The sequence below is a fragment of the Esox lucius genome, chromosome 15, assembly GCF_011004845.1.
Source record: "Esox lucius isolate fEsoLuc1 chromosome 15, fEsoLuc1.pri, whole genome shotgun sequence".
In the NCBI taxonomy this organism is placed as follows: Eukaryota; Metazoa; Chordata; class Actinopteri; order Esociformes; family Esocidae; genus Esox; species Esox lucius.
In genome coordinates, this window is record NC_047583.1 from 12,224,195 (window position 1) to 12,241,817 (window position 17,623).

At 41.2% G+C, this 17,623-nt stretch overlaps 1 protein-coding gene across 3 annotated transcripts; it reads left to right on the forward strand.

Annotated features, from left to right (window-relative positions):
• The first annotated feature begins 5,167 nt into the window (after window positions 1–5,167).
• Window positions 5,168–15,940, forward strand: LOC105015825. 3 transcript variants are annotated; one of them, XM_010879255.4, is made up of 6 exons: window positions 5,168–5,405; window positions 5,823–7,090; window positions 12,133–12,377; window positions 12,693–12,787; window positions 14,769–14,868; window positions 14,979–15,940. In XM_010879255.4, exons 2-6 carry the CDS (start codon window positions 5,873–5,875, stop codon window positions 15,106–15,108), a joined length of 1,788 nt encoding a protein of 595 aa, XP_010877557.2. In that variant the 5' UTR covers window positions 5,168–5,405; window positions 5,823–5,872; the 3' UTR covers window positions 15,109–15,940. The 3 variants fall into 3 exon arrangements, with proteins under 3 accessions (XP_010877557.2, XP_010877558.2, XP_010877556.2); XM_010879256.4 differs by having other exon boundaries at window positions 5,168–5,381; XM_010879254.4 differs by lacking the exon at window positions 5,168–5,405 and adding an exon at window positions 5,422–5,541.
• Window positions 15,941–17,623: the final 1,683 nt, after the last annotated feature.

Consider the following 17,623-nt stretch of genomic DNA (forward strand, 5'->3'; position numbering starts at 1 on the left):
CACGTACAAGACTCAGTTCAAAAAGCTTTTCAGTCCAAATGCCGTCTCCCCAGACTGGGCTTGTGTTGTAGGTTCATATAGCCTTCTAGATGTGGCCACGGTCTACTCTACAACTGACTCAGAAGATGTGCCATGTACTGTGGACGATACAGTCAAAGACAAAGTTCAGAGAGTTCCAGCAAGAAAGGCAGACAGTAGACGGTATGTTACTACCCCTTCAAGAAGCCCATCTTCAGACGAGACAGACATTTGGTCTAAGAGCATAAGCCATGACCATGACAAAGTTATAATGGACTTGGAGCCTGTTTTTTACTTTGATGTGGACGACATCATCCGCCTGAGGCCCATTGACAGTGACAGGGGGAGCGATGAGGACCTTGAAGCCTTTGTCGATAGCGCTAACAACTTTCATGAGGACAAGGCCTGTGATAAAAGAAAACGAGACATCCACCAAACAAAGCCTCCCATGGCTCATAATGAGGGTGGGGACGAGAGAGCAGGAGGGGAGATAATGGCTGGAAGAGAACAGGGCAAGGATGAGCTAAGCCAAAAAGAGAAAGAGGATGGTATGAGTGATATCTATGTCTCCAGGTCCTACATTGAAGGAATTAGATCAGGAAAATAAATGTCCCAGTCTGCAAAGGCCTTGCAGCCCCACTTATCGCCCATCCTTTGGTCAGAGGGAGGGAGTTGCTACAGAGGCCACATGTTTGGTCGAAAGAGTGAACCCCTCTGTCCCATAGGGTTCCCAAAGCCCAGTAACCAAAAGGTTGCTAGTTTGAATCCCAGAGTCTGCAAGGTGAGAAATGTATTTCCTTAGCAAGGGAGTTAACCCTAATTGTTCCAAATTGTTGGTGCAAATTAGAATGTGTTCATAGTCATACCTTCCTGGTAAAAAAAAAAAGTCGGTCCTTACCCAGTTCCACATCAGTCAATGAGTTCATCCTCACATCCTCCACGACCACCTGGTTTGGCTGTTTCTGTCTTCTGCAGAAGTAAACTGCAATGCATTGTATAGCACAGAGAAAGGATAATTTGCTGTTACCAAGAGGTGGTCATGCTTGGACATTGTGTCTCATTCATGCCCATGCATGCCTAATTTGCAACAGGCAGTATCCTGTAATATCCTGGCAAAGAAGAAACATTTTCCTGGAGTGGTTAGCACAATTTAGCAGTAGTTCAGCATGTTACTAATTCAACAAAAGATAATTTAATTTACTGATATTAAAGGGGAACAACAGTCAAGTAATCATCTAATTTCCTTCAGTCTGAAAAATCATACCTTACAAACCAATTATTGTTTTTGAACACCATAAGAGAACCGATTCTAGCCATTTAAATGTGGTCATTATGTGATTATTCCCCTTAGTTAATAACGTTTGTGACAACTGCTGTTGTAAAAAGGGCTTTATAAATACATTTGATTGATTGATTGATGTTGTCAATAAGCATTGAAATATCAGCATATTGTCCATTAAGGCTCCATTACTTATCAGAAAGTATTATGATTTAGTGAGTTGATGTTAGCTGCATCGGTAGGTTCCAAGAAATATCTGGAAGCAAATGGTGCCTTCTTCATTTGAAGTGTTCCATTTTAACGGACATTGTTTTATTACGTTTCAGCATTTGTACATGTCTAATGTCCAGGTGAGGTCAGTAGTGGTGGTTCCCGGGGTACAGCTGCACAGCAACTTCAGACCCTCAACGTCGCCTCAGAACAAAGGGTTGGAGACCAGGGGTGTGCAGAAACCTCTGGAGAAGAATGCTGTCAAAACCATCCCTGTACATAAACATTCATCCTGTCAGAATGCTGTTAAGAACGCCATCAAGGCTACACCCGTCCAGAAAGTGACAAGAATAAAGCCGATACAGGCATCTTTGATTACATCTGACCAGAAAGTGACAAGAATAAAGCCGATACAGGCATCTTTGATTACATCTGACCAGAAAGTGACAAGAATAAAGCTGATACAGGCATCTTTGATTACATCTGACCAGAAAGTGACAAGAATAAAGCCGATACAGGCATCTTTGATTACATCTGACCAGAAAGTGACAAGAATAAAGCTGATTCAGGCATCTTTGATTACATCTGACAAGAAAGTGAAGACCAGGCGTTTCCATAGACATGTGGCATGGTACATTTTAGTCCTTTTGAATTGTTCTCAATTTCCTTTTTACTCCTGATTATTTCTTCCCTAATTGTTTATATTTCTAGACACTGATTTGTTTTTATTCTAATGTTAGCAGGCTACTTATTTTCCCACTCAACCAAATCAAGTGTTGATTTGATTCGGTCAGATCTAAGGTCTTGTTCGGACCGATGGATGCTGGACAGATGAACAGATTGTTTGAATAGGGTGGATGTCTTGTCGTTTCCAGGCCAGTGGTCTTTGATAAGGAGGAGGACTGGCATTGTGAGAAGAGGCTGTATGTGTCCTCAGTAACCAGACACATTAGGGAGAATACTGGTGCAGGTACGGGTCGCATCTCATTATTTGGGACAACGGAAGCCTGTTACTGACAGTAAGGAAAGGAGACATCCAATTCAGTCATGCGCTTGTTATTTTTTGATACTGTCAGGACCATTCTGTTCTGGTTATTGTTCCTGTCTCACTGAGAGGTGCCCTAGACCGAGACTTGCTGGCTTGCGTTTATGGTCCAAAGAGTTGTGTTGTGTCTCTTGAGCCACTGATAGCTAACTAGCTGGCATAATTCGCTGTCAGCAGGTCAAACTATGCAGTTCAGGTTAACTTGTATAGTTTATTAAATATAGAAGCAATGTTTTCATATTTGTTATACCAATTTCTTACAGACACGCCTTATTTTTGTGAAATGAATCACCCCCTGCTGGACCCCAGGCATTTCTGGTAGGTTTCAGCCATTGAAAGCAAATTAACATTTTAACTAAACGATTAAAATGTGCACTTGCTTAAAAAACAATTAAGAATTGTAATTGAAAATTGTAAAACATTTACATGAGCAACCAAAGGTCTGATTTTCAAGGCGGGCTATCCCATTCCATGATGACATCAAGCCCTAAATGTAAGCATATACATAAGAGAAATGGGATACCTACCCAGAAGCAGGATGAGTAAGAAACTTTTTAAATGTAATCAGTTACAATTCTAAGTTACTATTCCACATTTGTAATCAGTAATGTCACTTTTTGATTATTCAAACTCAGTAATCGGATTACTTTGAGATTACGTTCATATTAAGAGACAGAAGATAAATAAGAATAGCCTATAACAAATTGAACACATTTCGTGAGATCACTCAATGTTAGAGTTTACATAGCTGGCCAAAAACAGCATTTGCATGTGCCTTTGGAAAGGATTTCTAAGCCATTGCTTTCTACTTCAATATGATTGGGCTACATCTCTATATTACACGCTAAAGGTCTGTCAGATATTCAGTCATTCCAATTAATCCAATAACCCTTGATCTTCCAGAATTTGACTTTTTATCTGAGCATAACCCAAAATCTAAGGATGTTAGCCAATTCTCTTATCTGTGTTTTAAGGGAATAACACCTGTGTTTAGCTGTAAAAGAGATCTTGGTCTCAGATTGTGTTCCTTGTTGAAATAAAGTTGTAATAATTTTCAGGTCTGCTGTGGAGTGATGAAATATAACAAGTCTTACATGAATGTCATTTTTCACTGTGAACAAATACATTTGGACAAAATTGAAATGTATTTATACATTTTGACATTTCAGAAAAAAAGGTTAAATACATTTTGGTACCTGAAGTATAATTGGAATAAAGTTAAATGTATGTATACATTTTTAAATACATTTCAGAATAAAAGGTGAAATACATTAAGTTGTATACATTAAGTTAAATGTATTCAACATATATTCATCATACATTCTACATGCATTTTGCATTGCAAAAATATATTTATTTTCCGTATGGAATACACCTGCACTCTTAGCTTAAAGTCAATGTCGTCAGCAGCCAATGATAACCAATGAACGCACTTTTCTGAGATGCAAAGCAAGCAGAATCACAGGGCCTACCTGTGTACAGTTGAGGTGGCTGTATCAAATGCAAATCATCATCCTTTGGCAGAGTGCTTCCCGACACATCTTTTCTCCTCTAATATCTGATACTTTCCATGTTTATCTTGAAGGCAGCTTTACAGCTATTTAACAATCAGGTGCCTAATCTTCTTACAAATTCCTATCTGAAAACATAAAACACCAGGTATACCTGTCGCCTATCATTGTTATGAGAAAGATGTGTTGATAGTAGATTACTACTAAATCACATTTTATATGGATCGGCTAATTATTATCGTAGATATCTGTTTTTACCAGACAACCAACCAAAACCAGAGAAAATTAAACTTGCGCTTCAGCGGTATCTCGTTATGCACGCCCACCTTTGCGGGAGTGACGATACACACACAACTACTGAAGCGAGATACTGTTATTTGGCTTCAAATAACCATGTGTTTAAAACATTAAATAAAAAATAAAATATGCAACGTTTCATAATTATTTTGCGCCCTTATTCTTTTACAATTTGAGTAATCCAATAAGTAAGTCCCGAATGTATTGTGATCCTAGCGACGCCTCTGCTTCTTGCGACAGCACATATGGATGTGCCATTCTGGAGGAGCTGGACTACCTCTGCAACCTGAATGGGCTGCAGGTACCGCAGCATGCTACCAGTAGTGACAAGGACACTAGGAAAATGCAATACTAGAGAAGAATCAGTCAATAATGATAAGGAGAAAGCAAGTGTCTGTGACCACCTCCTGCAAAAGCATTCTCTTTTTGGGGGTTGACTTGCTGTTGCCTCTCCAGTGCACCTGTTGTCACTTTCATTTGCACCAAAACAGGTGACATTGAATCTCAATCGCATACACTTCCTAACTGGACAAACTGATATCCCTGAAGTTTAATTTACTTTATGTTATGCTGTGATGATTACTTGTTCCCTTCTTTTTTTTTTAGCTCTGTATATTACAAACATATTTGCTGCTTAGTAAGTGCAGTGATCAGGTAGCATCTCCGTTTACAACTTCTGTACTCATAGTGTCCTATTAAATCACTCCGATCCTTTTTGTGCCTCACCTGAACCTTTGACAACCTCATGGTAATCTAAATTGTGACACCAACGTAGCGAATTTGGTTAAATGAGGTTCACAAAGCTCTGAACAATGTTCTGTGTTAGGACCGGGTTAGACGAGTCACCTTTTTTTTATTCACTTACGGGTGTTTAGGAAATTTTGTGACGAAATAAATTTGTTCAACGGAGAAAATGTGCTGTTTTAGCTCAAATACTTAACGACCTGACGTCACATTAACTAATTTACCTATATTTTTGCGTTCAGCCACGCAACTGCAAAATTAAGGCGCCAAGTGGGAGGTTAGTTTGATAAAGCTAAATGTGGTGAGTTTAACTAGCTGCATTGTTGGTTAGTTCGACAGACTTTCGTAAATATTTTTCTGTTTGTGGGAAGGAAGAAATGCCAGCGTTGAGTTGCTTTACTGTATGTTAGCGTTCGTAAAATTACAACGTTCGTAAGGTTAGTGGGGATTGGGTGTTTATGAACGCATTTGAAGGGAATATACTGAAAAGAATAAACATTGCTTTAGTTAGATTACAGCAAGTAATTTATTATGAGTTTCTGTTAACAGTAAATGTCCATACAGTCCGTGGCTACCTACTCATTAGCGTCGTCCGGAAAGAGTATACAGTACTGTAGCTAGATTTTAGCTCACGTTTAGTAACGGAATATTCTATCACCTCAGTTTCTAACTATATTTTTTAGCATACTACTTACATTTGTAATTTTTTCCCTTCTAGGAACATTTCAATAAGTGTCCTTCATCCCATTTGAGCTATTATCTCGAGCAATGGAGTTGCCCAACCAGCCTCTGAAAACTGCTTTTAATAGGCTCAGCACAGATGAACCAAGCCAAGATTATGATGATAATAATAATAACCGTTTTAGCCACCCGAAGCTACTCTCTGGGTGTTCTAGAACGATAACTTGTGAAAAGGATATGGTTAGTCCTGGCAGCAGTAGATACTCATGGAATTCACCCAATCCGTTCAACAACTTGAAAATTGAGATTGAGAACAACAATGCCCTGACAAGTCACAAGAGACGATCGGATGACTCCTGCCTTGATGACACGTACGAAACTCCGTTCAAAAAGCTCTGTCGTCCAAATGACTTCGTATCCCCAGACCTGGCTTGTGTTTTGGATTCATATAACCTTCCAGATGTAGCCACCGTCTATTCTACAACAGACCCCCAAAACGTGCCATGTACTGTGGACAATACAGTCAAAGTTCAGAGTGAGCCTACAAAAAAGGCGGACAGTAGACGGTGTGTTGCTGCACCCCGAAGTAGCCCATCTTCAGACACGACTGATGCTTGGACTACAAGCATAAGCCATGAGAATGATGAAGTCACAATGGATCTGAGGCCTGTTTTTGATTTTGATGTGGATGACCTCATGTGCCTGAGCCCCTTTGACAGCGACAGGGGGAGCGATGATGACTTTGAAGCCGTTGCCGATAAAGGCCTAACAAAGTCTTTATTGGCTTATAATGCAACACAGGACCAGGTGACAAAGGGGGGAAATAAAGGTCAGGAGGGAAATGGAGAGGCGATAGTGGGAGAACGAGAACAGGACAAGGATAAGCTAAGCCAACAGGAGAAAGAGGGCGGTGTGAGGCGCAGAGGGTGTGAGGCGCTACAGAGGTCCTATGTTGGTTTGGGAGAGGGGCAGCCCCTGTGTTCAGGGTTCCCCAAGCCCAGTGGGGGCTTGGCTATGGTCAGCCAGCTGTGCCAGTCTTTCACTCAAGAGGACGTGTGTTATGGGTTATTTGGGGCGCCTCTTGTACCAGAGGTAGGTGCAGAAGATGCCTTAGAGGGAGCTGCAGGGGAAGGGTGGCATATCGGAGCACCGATTCTGGAGTCCTCTGTATGCCATGGTGACGCATTGGAGGTTAACGCAACTTGTGAGGGTAACGCGTTGAAGCTGGGGGAGAAAGGAGGACTTGACACTGAAGAAGTGACCGTGGAGACCAGCTATGAGACCACCATGCCGCTCAACGTCCAGGTAAGAGGTCCTAATGCTTTGAGATTAGTTGAGATGGGTGGCCAGAGGGACACATCTCGACATCAACTGTCCCAAGTCTGTTGGGAGTTGTTGTGAGAATGCAGGGTCTCGTTCACAAATTGTAGGCCTACGTCATGAAATGTGGCGTCAGATTGTCAGAGCATCGGTTCATTAACCAAAAGGTTGCTAGTTTCAAAAGAGCCGGCAGGGTGAGAAATGTCCCTTAGCAAGGCAGTTAATATTAATGGCGCGCAGATCTTGTTGTAAATTTAATGTTTTTAGTTTTTCTTACCTGGTAAAATAATGGTTAAAATAAAAAACGTTATAGACTAACTCAGGGGTAGCCAAATGGAGAGAAAAAAAGCTCCCTGTCAGTCCTGACCTGGCTGTTAACATCAGTCACAGAGTCCATTCTCACTATTCTCACCATTCCTCTATAATCATCTGGTTTGGCTCTGCGTCTGCATCCATTCGAGGTAAATTGCAACACATTGTATAGTCCACGGAATGAATCATTGGCTGTGACATGTCCTCGATCAAGATACTACATGATTTTCGAGCAAAGCATGCAGGTAAGAACATTAGGGACCCCGGTCACACACTGTTCTAAGCATTCACCTTGTGCAGGAAGCCAGTACAGGTCATTAACAGCAAATCAGCCACCTGACCATTTTCTTTACCCCTGCTGTGGTCCACAGCCACGGGCCATCTGCCCCACAGAGACTAACTTGACTTACAACACCAACCCACCTCTGAACTCTAAACTGCTCACCCTGTTTCTAGGTGGATGCATAGTCCTGTACTTTGTCTGTAAATGTTCATCCACTTTAAGTTAATGTGTGGGCCATACCTTTTAAATCCTTTTAGCTCATCTGCTTACCAACCATTATATATAAATGTACGTCAACATGACTTAAATATACAGTATCTCACAAAAATGACTACACCCCTCACATTTCTGTAAATATTTGATTATATCTTTTCATGTGACAACACTGAAGAAACTACATTTTGCAACAATGTAAATTAGTGAGTGTACAGCTTGTATAACAGTGTAAATTTGCTGTCCCCTCAAAATAACACAACACGCAGCCATTAATGTCTAAACCGCTGGCAACAAAAGTGAGTACACCCCTAAGGGAAAATGTCCAAATTGGTCCCAAAGTGGCAATATTTTGTGTCCCCACCATTATTTTCCAGCACTGCCTTAACCCTCTTGGGCATGGAGTTCACCAGACCTTCACAGGTTGCCACTTCCATGACGACATCACGGAGTTGGCGGATGTTAGAGACCTTGCGTTCCTCCACCTTCCGTTTGAGGATGCCCCATAGATTCTTAATAGGGTTTAGGTCTGGAGACATGCTTGGCCAGTCCATCACCTTTACCCTCAGCTTCTTTAGCAAGGCAGTGGTCATCTTGGAGGTGTGTTTGGGGTCGTTTTCATGTTGGAATACTGCCCTGCGGCTCAGTCTTCGAAGAGATCATGCTCTGCTTCAGTATGTCACTGTACACGTTGGCATTCATGGTTCCCTGAATGAACTGCAGCTCCCCAGTACCGGCAGCACTCATGCAGCCCCAGACCATGACACTCCCACCACCATGCTTGACTGTAGGCAAGACACACTTGTCTTTGTACTCCTCACCTGGTTGCCGTCACACACGCTTGAAACCATCTGAACCAAATAAATCTTGGTCTCATCAGACCACAGGACATGGTTTCAGTAATGCATGTCCTTAGTCTGCTTGTCTTTAGCAAACTGTTTGCTGGCTTTCTTGTGCATCATCTTTAGAAAAGGCTTCCTTCTGGGACGACAGACATGCAGACCAATTTGATGCAGTGTGCGGCGTATGGTCTGAGCATTGACAGGCTGACCCCCCACCCCTTCAACCTCTGCAGCAATGCTGGCAGCACTCATACGTCTATTTCCCAAAGACAACCTCTGGATATGACGCTGAGCATGTGCACTCAACTTCTTTGGTCGACAATGGCGAGGCCTGTTCTGAGTGGAACCTGTCCTGTTTAACCGCTGTATGGTCTTGGCCACTGTGCTGCAGCTCAGTTTCAGGGTCTTGGCAATCTTATAGCCTAGGCCATCTTTATGTAGAGCAACAATTCTTTTTTTTTTTTTTTTTTAGATCCTCAGAGAGTTCTTTGCCATGAGGTGCCATGTTGAACTTCCTGTGACCAGTATGAGGGAGTGTGAGAGCGATAAAACAAAATTTAACACACCTGCCCCCCATTCACCCCTGAGACCTTGTAACACTAACAAGTCACATGACACTCGGGAGGGAAAATAGCTAATCGGGCCCAATTAGGAAATTCACTTCTGTTGCCAGCGGTTTAGACATTAATGTCTGTGTTGAGTTATTTTGAGGGGACAGCAAATGTACACAATTATACAAGCTGTACACTCACTACTGTACATTGTAGCAAAGTGTCATTTCTTCAGTGTTGTCACATGAAAAGATTAAATATTTACAGAAATGTGAGGGGTGTACTCACTTTTGTGAGATACTGTAGAAGCAAAATTTTAATATAGCTCTGGGATGCACCGCTGCACTGTAGAGGTTGACACAGGAGTAGGACGCTATCTGTTCTTACGGGACCCACAGGATTCTGTCCGGAACAGCCGTGAAATTAGAGTAAATTGTCGGGACCGGGTGAACATTCCACAGGTATGGGCAGTACAGTGCTAATTTAAATGTTCTACAGTGGGGAGAACAAGTATTTGATACACTGCCGCTGTTGCAGGTTTTCTGCTAATTAATTATTTAAAAATCATACAATGTGATTTTTCTTGATTTTTGTTTTAGATTCCGTCTCTCAAATTTGAAGAGTACCTATGATAAAAATGAGAGTTCTACATGCTTTGTAAGTGGGAAAACCTGCAAAATCGGCAGTGTATCAAATACTTGTTCTTCCCACTGTATATATTATTATACACACCTAAAGGATTATTAGGATGACCTGTTCAATTTCTCGTTAATGCAATTACCTAATCAACCAATCACATGGCAGTTGCTTCAATGCATTTAGGGGTGTGGTCCTGGTCAAGACAATCTCCTGAAATCCAAACTGAATGTCAGAATGGGAAAGAAAGGTGATATAAGCAATTTTGAGTGTGGCATGGTTGTTGCGGCCAGACGGGCCGGTCTGAGTATTTCACAGTCGGCTTAGTTACTGGGATTTTCACGCACAACCATTTCTAGGGTTTACAAAGAATGGTGTGAAAAGGGAAAAACATCCAGTATGCGGCAGTCCTGTGGGCGAAAATGCCTTGTTGATGCTAGAGGTCAGAGGAGAATGGGCCGACTGATTCAAGCTGATAGAAGAGCAACTTTGACTGAAATAACCACTCGTTACAACCGAGGTATGCAGCAAAGCATTTGTGAAGCCACAACACACACAACCTTGAGGCGGATGGGCTACAACAGCAGAAGACCCCACCGGGTACCACTCATCTCCACTACAAATAGGAAAAAGAGGATACAATTTGCACGAGCTCACCAAAATTGGACAGTTGAAGACTGGAAGTATGTTGCCTGGTTTGATGAATCTCGATTTCTGTTGAGACATTCAGATGGTAGAGTCAGAATTTGGCGTAAACAGAATGAGAACATGGATCCATCATGCCTTGTTACCACTGTGCAGGCTGGTGGTGGTGGTGTAATGGTGTGGGGGATGTTTTCTTGGCACACTTTAGGCCCCTTAGTGCCAATTGGGCATTGTTTAAATGCCACGGCCTACCTGAGCATTGTTTCTGACCATGTCCATCCCTTTATGACCACCATGTACCCATCTTCTGATGGCTACTTCCAGCAGGATAATGCACCATGTCACAAAGCTCGAATCATTTCAAATTGGTTTCTTGAACATGACAATGAGTTCACTGTACTGAAATGGCCCCCACAGTCACCAGATCTCAACCCAATAGAGCATCTTTGGGATGTGGTGGAACGGGAGTTTCGTGCCCTGGATGTGCATCCTACAAATCTCCATCAATTGCAAGATGCTATCCTATCAATATGGGCCAACATTTCTAAAGAATGTTTTCTGCACCTTGTTGAATCAATGCCACGTAGAATTAAGGCAGTTCTGAAGGCGAAAGGGGGTCAAATACAGTATTAGTATGGTGTTCCTAATAATCCTTTAGGTGAGTGTACATGTATGTTTAAAAAACACATTAGAAATATGTCAGATAATACCGCCAATACTGGCGGTCTCCCCCTTGAGCTGCACCTCCTGTTTATACTGATGGAAAAGGGGTTTTGATTGGTTTACTGGTGTTAGCCCTTATCAAGCCACGTTTTAACTGAATAACAATCTGTATACATATTTGTGATGTGACAAATCAATATTCTGTCACAGCAATCATCGTGAAGGAATTATCAAAAAATCATTGTAATGGAATTGCCACATGTAGCTTTGTCATCCAATCACAACAGTCAAAGCAGCGCAAAACTAAATTCACATTAGAGCTTTGATGTGACAATAAGTAAGATATATCTGACTAATCAGTTGATGTAACAAAAATTACAAAACTAAAAGGTAAAATGAAGGAGATGCTACAGCATCAAACGGGTAGGCTTTTTGTTTGGCCAGTAATCTGAATGGATTTGGAAGTTTGAAAACATTTAAGTTCCGTATTGTCATTCTTTACCGGCACTTGGTAGCTAGTCATCTTTCTCTTAATCATCTCTCTGTTTGACGCAGTAAAGACAGCTACTGTGTCATCAGAAGAGATTATATATAATAGACAATGTTAGTTTACAAGGTCACAGCGGGTTTTACCACTTCTCCTTTTCGTCTGATCATTCACCACCATGTACATGGTCATCCACCACTGCTGCTAAAGTAGGCCATTGGTGCGAGATCTGGTCAGTACAGGAAATATATTTACACGACATTACTTAAAATTCAATCCGGTGTCAACCTCCTCTTCACTGTACTGAGACGACAGGAGAGTAGTAAATGTTTTTAACCTGCATCAACTGTTCAGTATTTAATATATAGGTTTTGTGTGATTTTTGTTCTGTACAGGTGAGGTCAGTAGTGGTGGTCCCCAGTGTAGAGCAGTGCACCCGCAAACCCTCAGTGCACCCGACAACTCTCCCTGAGCACAAAACCGTATACGGACCGAACGCTGTTAAGAACACAGCTGTCCAGCCACAACAGAATTCCATCAAGAAAGGGTCTGTACAGAAAGTGACAAAGCCTGTCCAGGCATCTTCAACTTCATCTGATCGGAAAGCTAAGACCATATGTACACAACAGATTGTACCAAGGTAGATTTTAGAGGCCTTTTGAAGTGTTCTCTATTTCCTCTAGAGGGTGCAATTTGATTATTTCTTCTCTGATTGGTTATTTTTGTAGACACGGTTTTCTCTTAATTTAGACAGATTACTTATTTTCCCACTTGCAAATGTATATTTATGTGTTAGCATTTGGCTACAGCAGCAATGTCTGCTATAATGTTTGTGATTAAACTTTGATTAGCCGTGTTGATTTGATTCGGTCAGATTTAAGGTCTTGTTCAGACCGATGGTTGCTAGACAGATGAACAGATTGTTTGAATAAGGCGGATGTCTTGTCATTTCCAGGCCAGTGGTCTTTGATAAGGAGGAGGACTGGCAGCGTGAGAAGAGGCTGTATGTGTCCTCAGTAACCAGACACATGAGGGAGAATTCTGGTGCAGGTACGGGTTGCATCTCATTACTGACAGACAGTAAGGAAAGGATATATGGTCGGGACAGTTCTGTATTACTTATTGCTCCTGCCTCCCTGAGGTGCCCTTGAGGAAGTCTTCTAGCTTTTTTTTACGGTCTGACCTGTTGTGTTGTGCCTTTCAGGCCGCTGATTGGCTAATTAACTGTTAGCCTAAACTTTATGTTTTGACCTACTATTTTGTATACCTACTTGGTTATAATCAAGAATTCATATTTAATTATTATCTATATTTGGTATCCCCCGTATTTTTTAACCCACCCAATTTTATGACATTTGTCTTGAAGGTGTGGAATACCTGGTGGTACACTGCCACTTGGAATTGAACACCTGCCAGTAAAAGCTATGTTTTAGCCAAGTATAATTCCATACTTTCAGAATAACTTCAGAGATTTGTTGGATAATTCTTCTTTGCTCCAGACATGAAAGGGTCAAAAGTAACCATCAAACCTGGGTCAGATTTTTCCATCTCCTTTGGTTTTCCTAGTGTCAGTAACTAGTAAAGTGTCAAGGCCTTATTTCTGGGAAACGACTCAGTGAAAGATTTACTATTAACCACTGGGGGTGCCTTTCTGAAAACCCTGTATTTCATTTGGGGTTGGCATGGATTTCTTGACAAGAGCCTGCTCCAAGAGTGGTGATTAAACACATCAACAGCATCTTTATCAATAATGGGTCCAGATTCACAACTGTAGCTGTTCTAGAAGTCAGGAAGCACAGGTCTTCAATGTTTTACAGTATTCAAATGTTTGGCTGGATTTCTATTACTTCCCATATTTTTTTCTTCTGAAGCAGTTTTAGATTTTTTTCTCTCAGCCTTACCTCATGTCACATTTCTCTTGTGAATAGCCTCAGATGTGTCAGAAGTAAACCAGGGGTTGGATCTGTTCCTCACTCCTATTATTGTACATAAATAGAGCATGCCTGTCAGCAATGGAGGTGAGAACACTGGTGAAGTACTCTGCTGCTAGCTTTGCTTCTGGTATAGCAGAAATACATTCAATATCAGTTTGAAGTTCAATTTAAAAAGCTTGTTCATGCAAATGTGAAACATTTAGTAGTATGGAGACGTTTGCCTTTCTACATCTCTGAAATAAGCAGTGGCACTACTATGTTGTGGAAATGGATCACTCGCCATATGTTTATCTGGGGGCATTTTTCGATATATAATCAATTAGTGTAGACTTTAGGCACCTTTTAAATTAGGTGGTGTTGTCTTTGTGATCAGCCAAACCCCTTTCAAGTATTGATTTGTGTTGCCCCGTCCCAGTTAGAATAACCTAGTATTGTCATTTGAGATGATAAAAATGAGCAGTGGATGGATGATATGCATTTAGAAAGTACTGCGACAGTTTCCTAATTTACAGTTTAAGACTAGCAATTGAAACTGGAGACAGACTTTAACTGGGAGACTGAATGATGAGTTTCAGTAAAAAAAAACGGCAACAGCTTCGCCCTTATCTTCTCTGTCTGCTCAAGTGCTGTCGATGCCGCTGAGAAATTTTCTCTCTGATTCAGAATGTTTTGCTCATTGACTGTTGTTGTGCTTTGTATATACCCTTATATGGATACCTGCTTGACTGTTTTGTATCTCAACGTCAGCTATCTTACGCCAGAACGTTTGCTGCAGCAAAATGAAATGTTGATTTGAAGTTTTAAAAAAATTGTGCTGAAAACGTGTGCAGAGTTGTGGCCCAAAATGTCTGGCTTGGCCTGGAGGAAAGCCTGGTCTGTCTGGGTAGAGAGGAGGGACAGTGGCTCTAATCAGTCATGGCAGCATACTCAACAAACAGACTGGTTTTATCCAATCACAGAACATAACACCGCCCGCCATCAGTGAATATAACTGCAGGGACTGCGTTTGATGAGTCAACCTACACATACATTTTGTATGTAGTACTAGGTATCACTATTGTCTAGTACGTATGTCTCATGAAGGGGTTGTTCTCCAGGGGTGATGACTGAGCTGGTGAATCTGATGAACCATGTGGCTGACCAGGGTCCAGGTACCAACAGTAGGCAGTGGCAGCACCCCTCAGATCTCACCCGCAGGTACAGGAATCTGTTGCCACCCTCTGTGAAGAACATTCAAGTTTTCAGTAAAGAACTGATTGCCTGTTTTTGAAGGGAGATTGCATTTTTTTTTGTATTGTTGTTTTTAGAAATTATCAAAAACGGTTTGGAAATGATTCAACGATTTACACTCTGGACCAATGGCAGAACCGGAATTACAAGAACCATCGGCGCTTTGCCAAGGTCCCAAGGACCTTTGAGAGAAGCCCTGTTCTGTGACCCTAAGCAAAAGCAGGTTACCGCAACAGGGTCGTGCACTTTTCAACTTAGCAAATTACAACAGTTGTGTCATTAGTTATCTTAGCTTCTGGACACATTGTTGAGTATTCTAGTCATACTCTAGTTGTGTTGCATATAGCAACTGTGGTAGTTAAGCCCCAAACTGTTGTTTCCTTGTTTTAAGCAAAACACAACACACAGTAACCCTAACATAACAAGTAGACACTAGGTTGGTTATTGTGTATATTTTATTTATTTGTATTGCTCTTGTCGAAAGCCTGTAACAATGTTTTGCACTTAAATGCTAACTTTTATCCTTGAAATTATTTTGCATGTATTGTTTTGCTTGTGTATTATTTTGCATGTGGTTGATATTGTATATTCATTGCTAAAGTGGCTTGAAGCCCTGATGTTTGTTTTTCTGTTCTTGCTTGTTATACAGTGCTATTGTAAATTTTAGCATGATTTAATGTATTTTATTCTTGTTTTTTCTTACTTGAATTTAAATAATGTTCCTTTCATTGTACCAAACAACCATGCCTGTAAACTTTTCTAAGTCAAACTGCTTATAAACAAGACTTTAGACCCTTAGTTAGTACCTGTATACTTCTTTTGGGTCACTTGGAAAAAGATAAATACATGGGGTGTTATGTATAGTGCTTTCCCCAGATGGCTTATTTCTTTTGTTGTTAATTTACATTTAATCACTCAGCAGAAGTATTCATCCATAGTTGCTCAGACTAGTGATGCATACGATTTTGTTCTTTGAGTCTTTGAACTTCATTGTACTAAAATAAATGGGCCTGTTGGTTTTCATCTGTGTTCAACCTTCTCAACGTGTCAAAGTCTTGTGTCCAGTTTGTTTTGGGCAGGTTGTACTGCAGGGATGGTTTTGCATGCTGTTTTTTACCCACCCAATGAGGTTTGTATATTTTTTTTTTTTTTTTGACTCCTTCCAAGTCATTTTTACAAATAACCCTGCTCTCTGTGGCTCCAAACCCCTTTTAACACGCAGAGCTTTTTGAGTGATTTCTGTGAAGGTGTAAAGATTTCACTGGAATAATGCATGCCTTGAAGATGAGGACATGTCTTTGACCTTAAATGTAACATTGGACCTCTGTCCAGAACTTTTTAAAATAATAATATATAGTTTTAAATGTTCTAGCTATAGTTTGTGCTATATGACATGCTTGGTCTGCAGAAATGTTGGAAATACCACAAGCGTAGGATGTGTGGATTCAAGGGAGGCTAATTTACTATGTAAATGTTTGTTTGTATAAAGCCCCAGAGCATTAATAGTCCTGCCCAGCCCACAAACCTCCAACGTTTCTGTAAACAATGTTTATTCTCATTATTGTGGAGTAGCACTAGACAGTAGGCGCTGATGTACAATTTTTGTTTGCTCTGAAGTAGTTAATACGGCTTTGTTTATCTTTCTACCAATCACGTCCGCAATTGAAAGACCTAAAGTAATTGGTCAAAAAAGGTTACCCTGTAAACCTAGTCGACTAGGTGTAGTGAAGGATCTCAGTAGAATCTGGGGACGATCTCACAGTCCCAAGACTTGCATTGTAACCTGACTGGGTGGATGCCTCTGGTGTCCTGTCTATTTCACCAAGTGGCTGTGTGCATGTCCACTTGTTCTCCATTTCCACTAAGGCCTATTGCTGTTTGTGGGTTTGTAAGTGTGGGGTAGTAGAGTGCGTGTGGTCAGGTGTTCTCCAACTACAGTTGTCTACAGGTACTGGGGGAGCCTGTGTCACTCCTAGCTGTATGCTCTCTGTCCATTGAATAATGGAGGCTGTTAAAAGAAAGCCTGTCTCCACAGACAGTAGCCAGTCGTCCAGAAGGGGGGGGGGGGGGGGGGGGGGGTTTGGTGATGCATGCAGTACTGACTGCCGGACATGTGTGTAGGTAGAGAGGAAAGAATCGCTAAGGGCCTCTACCTCCTGCGCCACTTTTCCTTCCTGTCACGTGTAAGACCCTCTGAGAAACGTGCACTCTGCCTATATTTAGCGCATCTCAAAGTGTGTGTGATTAACATTCCCCGAAAGTTGTAGTTTCACGGTCTGTAGAGGTCAGGCTTGATGGACTAGAAATGAACGTGAACGAATGGAAAATGCTCTAGTATAAGCCCATCAGCCCAGCACACGTATTTCTCAGATGAACGCTAGCTCCCATTTTTATAATTACACTATGAGGCAAAGTTATCTAGTGTGGGAATTGAGTGAGAGTGAGACGATTTGTAAGGTACTGCAAAATGCCAGGTATTGATTTCTTTGTGAATTTTTTTCTTCCACAGGTTTTTAACTGTACATTAAAAGTAGTTGCTTAGAAGCTTGCTATTAACTGAATCTTTACAAGGATAAATGTCCTAGTCAGAATATCTATTTGTATATTAGTTTATGCATAATACAGATGTGGGTGAAAGCTTTCTTGTTTACTTGATATGTTTCCTATAATCCCAAAAAAAATCCCATTATATTGTAAACCTCTTTCTAGCGGTTTTGAATGG